This window comes from Daphnia magna, linkage group LG3, assembly GCF_020631705.1.
Source record: "Daphnia magna isolate NIES linkage group LG3, ASM2063170v1.1, whole genome shotgun sequence".
NCBI classification, from domain to species: Eukaryota; Metazoa; Arthropoda; class Branchiopoda; order Diplostraca; family Daphniidae; genus Daphnia; species Daphnia magna.
The window spans coordinates 9401124-9410459 of record NC_059184.1 but is presented as its reverse complement, the minus strand read 5'-3'; the positions used below and the strand labels follow the sequence as shown (position 1 = coordinate 9410459).

Here is a 9336-nt window from a genome sequence, read left to right as displayed (position 1 = left end):
TTCTACTGGTAATGCATCCAGAAATTCAAGGGTTTTACGTGATTCCTACAAGGATTATTTCTGTAATGAAGAAAGCGTTCCGTGGCAGTACGATATTGTTAACTATACTAACAAAACACTTGAAAAGAAGTAACTATTTAAATGTATTCCCTGTCAATGATACTGCTATTTTGTGCATGCATATTTTGTTATATGACCATTTGCTCATAAAGTGTGCAGTTTAGCAGGATTTCTGGAACAGTTTAAATACAGAAATCAGCGATGAGGAGTTCGCTGTCCTCAAAAAAATTTATTTATATTTCAAATCACGAATAAAAATTGAATCAAAATTATTATTCAGTTGGTTTTCACTTTTCCGCATCTTCAGACTTGATGGCAGCAACACCAATTCCAAAATTGGCGGCATAACTGTACCAGTCTTTTTTATTGTAGTCAAGTTTCGGTTTTTTAGGCTTGCTTTCCATAAAGAGATTTCATTGAGTCTCCTAAAAATGCAATTTGGGAATCCAGATCTTGAATTGTGTTCTTCCCTTTCTTGCTTTTTTGTGTTGACTTCTTTGTAGATGATGTTTCTGAAGACGTTTTGTTATGATCTGTTACAAAGAAACAAAATAAATGAGGACAATTTAATACAACATATTGTTTATATATATACCTCGTTTTCTGTTTGAATAATTTTCTTTGGATGCACCTGCTGACTTCTTCGAAGAGGCTGTTTCTGAAGCTGAATTGTTTGATTGCCGTTTTCACTTCTTTGTTTTCAGTGATAAAGCTTGAAGAAGAAATGGGGGAATCACTGTAAAGTTTTCTTCCAAAACGTCCATTCCGTCGTCAGAATCTAATTTTTTTTTAATGAAATGGCAATAAGAATGTAATCAATATAAATAAAATGGACAAGGTAAATAGCTTGCGATAACCTACCAATGTGTTGATTGATATGTCCACTACTAGAATCTTCGGAGTCAGACGGATAGAACATTCATGAATCCAGTATTCTTCTTGCTTTTGGTGTTTGACGAATCGAATCACTGCTACATGATGATTCATTATGACCTTTCTTGCGTTCTACTGATTCTGTATTCTCATAATTCTTATTCTCCTTCTCAATCTCCTTCTCGGCATCATTCTTACTCTCAGAATTCTCATTCTCATGAACGTTTTCAACGAATTCATCATCTGACTTATCACAATCTTCCTCATCATCTTTGTCCAGTTCACTTTTCGGCATGCTGCTATGAAGTCCACTAATTAAGTAAAAACATTTATTGACGAGTGTGACACTTTAGAATATGAATATTCTATTAAAACTTTTACACTCTTGATCAAATAAATGGAGCAATGAACCCCATAGCTTTATAAAAAGGAAATGGTTTGCGTCTGTTTATTTTGGAGTCATTAAAACCAGTACCAGATGGATCTTCTTTATTAAGTTCTCTTCTCTCGTGCAACCAAAGTTTTCTCAAATAGTCCCATTTTGACTTGACATCAGAACCAGCTGCAAGTACGACATTTTTTTAAAGTGAAACATTCTTGGTATTCTACAATATAGGTACGAGTTGTAATACGTCCTACAATTATTAGTCAATCCTTTGGCAATAGAATCATTTGCACGGGCGTGCACAGTAACATCTTTGTAATCAGCACGAGTAATGTCAAATAGCACTGGGTACTGTGAAACACTCTGGATGCGTAATTGAATTGTTTCTTCATTCCATGAATATGTTGAAACCCTAGAATAACACACAATAAAGATAAGTTTTTGTTAATATGAAGTAAATCAAATTTAAAGTAACCTTTTCTTGACTGAATAACTAGGACCACTTGATTTTGAAGGACCGTTTACATTGCTCTTTCTAGGAGAGAATTAAGTTGGTTTTTTAACAGAATTTTTGGGGATTGAATTCAGATTTTTAGTGTTGTCATTAGTTAATCCTGACATTTTTATTAATAAAAGATTAAAAAAGCCAGCTCTCGATTAAAAACTACTCAGACAAATTCAGACCAGCAATAAAAATAACAAATGTAGCCAGTTTTGAGGTGGTACTACTCTATTAGAAATATAGAAACAAAACACCCCTCGATTATTTCTTTTGGCTGGAGCTTAAACTTTCTGAAAGTTTAATAACTTAATAGCTCAAATATCAAAACACTTTTGATATTTGAGTTCTTAAGCCGTAGGTTGTTGAGTAGTTAAACTTCGAAAATTTCCTAGTGTAAGTTGTAAAAGTAAAAGCTTAAGAACTTAATATCTTAAAATTAAGAACTTAATAGCTTAAAAAACCTTAGTGTAAGCGAGGCTTAACACTCTTGCCAAGCGAACGTTCCTAAGCATCATTTCCAGTGTTAACGATCCATTGGGTCTCGTAGCGGCTGTAATCTTCTTGATGAAGTCTCTTCTTCAAGACATCTGGACGAATGAAACCAGGCTTGGCTGGGATGATCTTCTACCCGAAGAATTACGTGAACGTTTTCTACACTGGTACGAGCATCTTGAAAATTTGGAGACGTTTTCGGTGCCACGGTGTTACATATTCAATCGGGGGAGCTGTAAGCAGCAGCGGTTGCATGTATTCACGGATGCAAGTTCAAAAGGCTTTGGAGCTGTGGCTTACTTCCGTTTGGTCTATGAAGACCATTCGATAGACGTGTCTTTCGTCATGTCAAAAACCCACGTCACCCCAGTCAAAGGTCTTACAATTCCTAGGCTGGAACTTCAAGCAGCAGCTGAAGGTCTGAACATAGCCCTCACCATTTGTCGAGAGCTAGGAATGGACCTACAAGACGTTACCTTTCACACCGACTCGCAAACAGTGTTACGTTGGATTTTCTCACGAACGTGCAAATTCGAAGTTTTCGTGAACAATCGTGTTGGCAAAATCCTCAGAAACACCAATCGTCGGCAGTGGCGTCATGTAGCTGGAGTCGAAAATTCTGCTGACCTGTGCAGTCGTGGTATTGACCCACAGAACGTAAACGAGTTTTTCCAGTTTAATCAAGGACCCCAGTTCTTGCAACTCGATCCATCTGAATGGAATAATTGGGTTGACATTGCTGAGCCGGGCCATTGCTGAGAGGGACGTGAATGTGATTCGCATCTTGGCAGTAAAAACAGAAAATGAGAACCATCCCGTAGACCAATGCGTAAAAAACTGTTCGAGTTTGCTTAGAATTCAGAGAATTCTAGCCTGGTGTTTGAGATTCGTGAGAAATACACAATCCATAAAACGTGGGGACGAACTGACAGTCGGGGAGTTAACGGCGTTAGAAATATCAACGTCGTTGGTGATTTGCGTCAAACGTGCTCATGTGTTAGCTTTTAATGAAGAAATCTATGCCCTGAGAAAAAACCTGGAACTACCGCTGACATCTAAACTTCGTCCTTTCAAGCCATTTTTAGACTACGTCGGACAGTTACGGGTAGGCGGACGTATCCACCACTACCCGGTAGACTACTCAGCAAAACATCTTATTCTGCTACCAGGAGATCTGTTGTTGACTCAACGGATAGTGTGGGATCACCACGTGAAAAATTTGCATGTGAAAGCTGAGACGTTGTTAGCAAGTATACGTTCACGTTACTGGGTACTTTCTGGGCGGAAAGTCATCAAATCAGTCGTGAATAATTGCTGGCCTTGTAAACGCCGCTCGGCGAAGCCAATGCCGCCCCTTTTGGCATCGCTTCCAGTACATCGAATTACCCCGTATCGCCCTGCTTTTGCCTTCACGGAAATCGATTACTCCGGTCCTCTTACTGTACGTGTTGGTGGAAAAGGTGTAAGGCACGAAAAGCGATGGATCAGTCTTTTCACGTGTCTAACAACCAGGGCTGTTCATCTAGAAACTTCAGTTGGACTCAGTCTGGAAGAATTCTTGCTGTGCTTCACCCAGTTCGTCAGTGTACGTGGAAAACCGGAGGTAATTTACAGCGACAAAGGAACAAATAATGTTGCAGCCGAGCAAGAACTTCGCCAGGCTCTGGAAAAACTTGTCGAAAGACGCAACGAACTCCAGACCATAACCTCCTGTCAGCAGATAAAATGGCATTTTTCTCCTCCGGATGGGCCCCATTTCGGGGGAGTATGGGAAAGACTGGTGCAATCGTGCAAACGTGCGATGAAAATCAGTGTTGGGACTCGTCTCGTCACTGATCGTGTCCTAAGAACCGTCGTTGCCGAGGTGGCCGCCTTGCTCAATTCAAGACCACTGACTCATCTCAGCATGGATCCTTACAATCCTGATCCCCTCACACCGAATCACTTTCTACACGGTGGGGCACGTCCTTATACACCACTAAAGTTATCAGATGAAGAAAACGTAGACGTAACCGCAAAGCAATTTCTGCAAAGCCAGGCCATCATTCAACATCTTTTGAATCGATGGCTACGTGAATACGTTCTTCATCTGACTGAAAGAAGAAAGTGGGCCGAAAATCGGCCAAATGTTACTGTGGGGGATATAGGGCTTGTTATTGAATCAAATACTTTACGTGGGCAGTGGCCATTAGGCAAAGTGATAGAAATAATGTCCAGTGCCGCTGACAATGTCGTTAGAGTGGTTAAAGTGAAGCTTGTTAACCACAAAAACCCTTTTATAGGCCCTGTGACAAAGCTCTTTGTTTTAGCTACGGCCAAAGGGCAAGGGGTAAAACGTTTAAATGGATTGTACTGATCATTAAATAGTGTAAAACTCACTTACTTATGAAGAAGTGTTAACTTTATACATGTTACAAACAATTGTGTAGGTAAAACAGCTGTTCGAGTTGATAAAGGTAGTGTGGAAACTTTCGTCGCCATCTATATTGAACTTCATACAATATTGCGTAAATCGTCCGGCAGGTTGTGCCATTTCCGTTAATCACTGCTAAATTGCGCAGATACCGTTTAGCGCTCACAAGGCTAGCAGACGATCGGCATTACAGTTTCCACGAACCACGCGACAACCTTCACCTCATCTGAACAGTGCTTACGTAAACGTTTTTCTAAAATGGCCGAGTGTCCCCCCCTTATCTATGCCATCAGTAAAGGCTTCTCTTAAAGAATCCAGTGACATGGAAAGTGAGTGCACGAAAAACCTCCGTGACAAACAACATTTGCTCGTGATGGCCAGGGAAGGGGCCGCAAAACAAGTGTACCGCCATCAGAGGATGATAGTGAGTCTTGACAAAGAAATCGACAACGTCGGTCGAGATCTCATCAACGTACACGTACACTATTCGAAAGAAAGAGAAACCTTATTGCATAAGTTTGTGGGGTCCCTCTTACGTGAAAAGAAAAAAAATGAAAATGGAATTCCCGTTGCTCAGCCTACCAACCTGAACCACCGGTACCACATATACCACCGGTCGTGGTACCCAGGTTCACCCCATCGGTGAAGTGTTTCCTGCCTCACGATTTAGGGAAATTTGGATCATCCAGTTGCGGTCTTTTTACATCGGAATGTAGAGAATTCATGGGTCTCTCAAACGCAGAGCGGCTGAAGGTGTTTCTACATCTTTAGTACTCTGTATTATGGATATCAAAAAGCCTCAAAACCCAAAGAAAAATAAATTGGTAAGAACACTGCCATGTAAGGAATTAAGATAGCTAACTTCTTGTTTAATATGTCGAATACAAACTTTCTGTGTGATGTAACTGATTCGGGATCACCGGGAAGAAATTGGTATAGATCATTCCTGTGCATTTCCAAATAGCTGAAAACTTCTTAAAATTACTAAAAGACAAAAAAAATAGTTTAGTTTTTAAATCTCTGTCTGCAGTTTGTAGGGAAGATCGAACCAATCTTGAACACTTTCAGTTTTTTACCTTTATCTCCAGTCCTCCTACAGCAATAACCTTTTTTTACAGGTGCTTATTTATTCTATTCCACACTTCATCTAATTTTTTCACTGTTTTTTGAATGGATTGAAGTCATAAATAAAAATTAGCCAATTGTTTAAAAAAAAATTGGGGGCATTTTCGTTTTGCGAGTGCAGTTACACTGCTAATTTCATGACACCCATGAAAATCAAGGAACAAAATATTTCACTAGATTTATTCTTTAAGTAAATCCTCTTGCTGTGGAAATTGGTTAAGGCGAGACACATTAGTTACATTATTCATAAAAATATTTCATTAATTAAATGGATTGTGATGTTTTGACTATCGTCATTATCACACCCATCAAATCTTGTCATAACTGATTTGCCTGTAGAAACATTATCACAAACGCAAGCTGTCACAATAGCACGAGCTCGGTTACAAGGACATGATGTTTTCCAGCAAATCCATTCACAATTACTGCAGATTTAGAATATTTCGTACCGAATGAAGTAAATGGTTGAATGCAACAACTGAGCAGTTGTAGAACGACAAAAAACCAACATGTCATCTATAGAGTCTAGAACCCCCTCTCTACTAGCATTCTGCCGTCATATGGATATCCCAGCTAAGTCTTTTTGAACCAAGCGGGGTATCCCATCCGATGTCAAATGAAGTTTACCGGGATATCCTAGTGTCAGGTTTTTTAAACTTCCTTTAGGATCATCCACTGGACGTCCTGAAACAGACGTCCATTGGATACCCTTCACTAGACATGCAAAGAAAAAACACCAAATAAGAACAGTTTATCCTTAGGATTGAACCCTATTTCTCTCTTACTTCCCATTAAGAATCAGTTGCTTTAGCAACTCAGCTATTATAATACAGTTTTAAGGATACATTTAGAATACTGTTACGCCAAATTTTTTAAAACATTAACTTAGAGAAACTATTCTCACTGAGGGTTGCAAGAGGGTTATTATAGTTGTTGTTTATTCTTAAGAATAATTAACTTATTGCACACAATAATTTCTAAATGTACTTTTATCTATAAGTATACTTGCTATGATTTAAAACTTATATTATATTCGTTTATGTGATGTAAAAGAATATAGCTTACCTAGATTATTTTATAATCAATCTAAAACTCCTATTTAACTTTTATTGTTAACATAATTATATTCAAATTGTTCATTTGAATGAGAAACAAGAAAAAAATACATGTTTCATAAATGGCGAACAAAGTTATTGCATCCGACGTCCCATGGATGTAAAAACCAGTTCGTTTTTGAAGGTCTCTTTTTAGACATGCATCGGACATCTAATTTGTAACGGGCTATCCAAAGCAAAATTTCATCCACGCGGAACAACACATGGACGTTCGTTTCGAATGATACCAAGGACGTTTTTATTTTACTTTTATGGAACATCCAAACCGTTTTGAAAGACGGCAAACGTAGGTGGGAGCCACGATGTCCATAGGATGTCTCCATAACGAGCAATGCTAGTAGGGCTATTATTCAAGTATTTTTGTATCAAATCTTATTTCTTTTCTAATCGCAATCTCGTCTAACATAATTATGACGTATTTTTAGTGTATTTTCATATCTTTGAACATTTGAAAACTGGGGAGTTTACACTGATATCTCAAATATCAAATTTACACTCCAAGAAGCTTACTAACCATTTTGGAAGCGGTAGCAAACGATTTTCCCTTACTAAGACGATTTTTTTTTTGCATTTTATTTTTTATAAATATAATCATTAGACTGAAGGAATCAATGATCATATCCCATGGTCTTCTCATGGCTATTACTGACATGATCATGGGACCTTTTGCTGTGAAGATTCTCACAAACTGCTTCCAAAGGAATCTTCTTCTAAAGGAATAAATAATAATAGGTATTTATATATGAAGTAGGAATTATATATATGATAGATAAGGGAAAATGACGTTTTCTTAAATTTTTAAAGACCAAGTTTTAAAATCAACCAATAATTCATTTCCAAGTATGGAAAAAGAATACGTTAAGTAATGGTAAGTTACAGTAATATCATTAAATTATTATAAATTTTCAGATGTCTGCTCTTCACAAGCAATGGTGTTTCAGTCCTACCATTTCAAAAGTGAGATTCTTTATCTTACTGTTTGTTTTTGGTTTTTTCAGTTTCGGAGTTGTTAAGCACTTACATGGCCTACTAAACGGTTAAGGCCAGTAAACTTGTATGGTCCTCCATGAAGGGGAGAGGCGTGGCCAAATTTTCTTGCAAGATCCAATCAGAATCCATTCTGATCACGTGCTGATCAGATCCAATCAGGAGAGGGAGGATACGACGACGCCATCTAGCGCTCGATATTACCACCCGTAATAATGTATAAAAATAAAAAATAAAACAAATTCAAAATAGGAAAATTGAAAATTTTACATTTTTTATATTGGTTCTAAAAACGCAATCATTAAAATATAAATTTATTCGGTTGATATTCTAATGTGGTATTCCATTTAAAAATTTAGAAATCTTGTCACATGCAGTTACACACACATAAACGGATATGCAAAAAGGTAGGGAAACTTAATTACGGGATGGGAATTAAAGAAAGGATCGTGAATCCCGTCAGCACGTGTTTCAGTCTAGAATGGTCACTCAAAGTTGCGTAGTGCGAGGCTGCGCTAACAGAAGTAAAAAAAAACAGTTTCGTTCCATGTTTTTCCGTCGAATGAGATTTTGCCGGACAGGTATATCACTATTTTAAGACAACAAGGTTTGAAAGAAGGTTTTAAAGATAGTGAGGCACCTCTGTCTAAAAACTGTGTTTGTGGTGCTCATTTCTGTGCATCCAAATATCGAGAGTGTGGGCTATCTTCCTTGCGTTTAAAAAGTGATGCGGTACCAGACACATTTGAAGTAAAATCGAGTAAGTTTATTATAAGTAATGTATACATTTATTGAGAAATACCATGAAAAATGGAAATTACGAGACTTTTAGAGGAACGCGAATATTGAAGTTGACAACATTTGAAAAACGGTGGGCAGCTAGTCAGGCGTGGTTTTCCAATTTGGGAATGCCGATCCGAAAACGTCCATGTGACTCCTGAAGCCAGGCAGTGTTCCTTACACTGAGTGACAGAACACGACACTGATATTGTTTTGAATCGTCTCATTCGCCAAATTTTAAAATTTAATTAATGAGACGTACAATAGTTATACGTCTGTGATTTTTAATATACCCTACTAATCATGTTGTCTTCATCTGTGTAGTAGATGGAATTTCGGAGCGGAAACGCAATTACTCAGCCAATCACAATGCGGCATTTTATCCACCTAAGAAGAAAAATACTGTGCTTACAGTTGCGGTGCCCTTGTCACCGGATAGATAGATTTATCCAGCTACCTTAGTTACCCCGGCTACATCGGCTGTTACTCCGGTTAGATCTCCTTCTCCGGCTACACCAGCTGTTACTTTGGATACGTCCGCTTCTCCGGCTGTGGCTACAGTTGGCCTCACTTCTCCAGCTAGATCCGTTTCTCCGGCAATATC

The 9336-nt window shown here is 38.2% G+C and overlaps 2 protein-coding genes and 1 pseudogene across 2 annotated transcripts; 2 read left to right on the top strand and 1 right to left on the bottom strand.

Moving 5' to 3' along the window:
* Positions 1–347: 347 nt before the first annotated feature.
* On the bottom strand, positions 348–1228 carry LOC116919329 (annotated as a pseudogene).
* A 1156-nt stretch (positions 1229–2384) lies between these two features.
* On the top strand, positions 2385–3071 carry LOC116919328. The gene has a single exon (XM_032925302.2). It carries the CDS (start codon positions 2385–2387, stop codon positions 3069–3071), a length of 687 nt encoding a protein of 228 aa, XP_032781193.2.
* Positions 3072–3657: 586 nt separating this feature from the next.
* On the top strand, positions 3658–4668 carry LOC123470642. The gene has a single exon (XM_045171183.1). The coding sequence runs from the start codon at positions 3658–3660 to the stop codon at positions 4666–4668; it is 1011 nt and encodes a 336-aa protein (XP_045027118.1).
* The last annotated feature ends 4668 nt before the right edge of the window (positions 4669–9336 follow it).

What these genes read in the sequence shown, in the direction of transcription:
- LOC116919328 (XM_032925302.2), top strand. Translation starts at nt 2,385, where the DNA reads ATGAAGTCTCTTCTTCAAGACATCTGGACGAATGAAACCAGGCTTGGC.
- LOC123470642 (XM_045171183.1), top strand. Translation starts at nt 3,658, where the DNA reads ATGCCGCCCCTTTTGGCATCGCTTCCAGTACATCGAATTACCCCGTAT.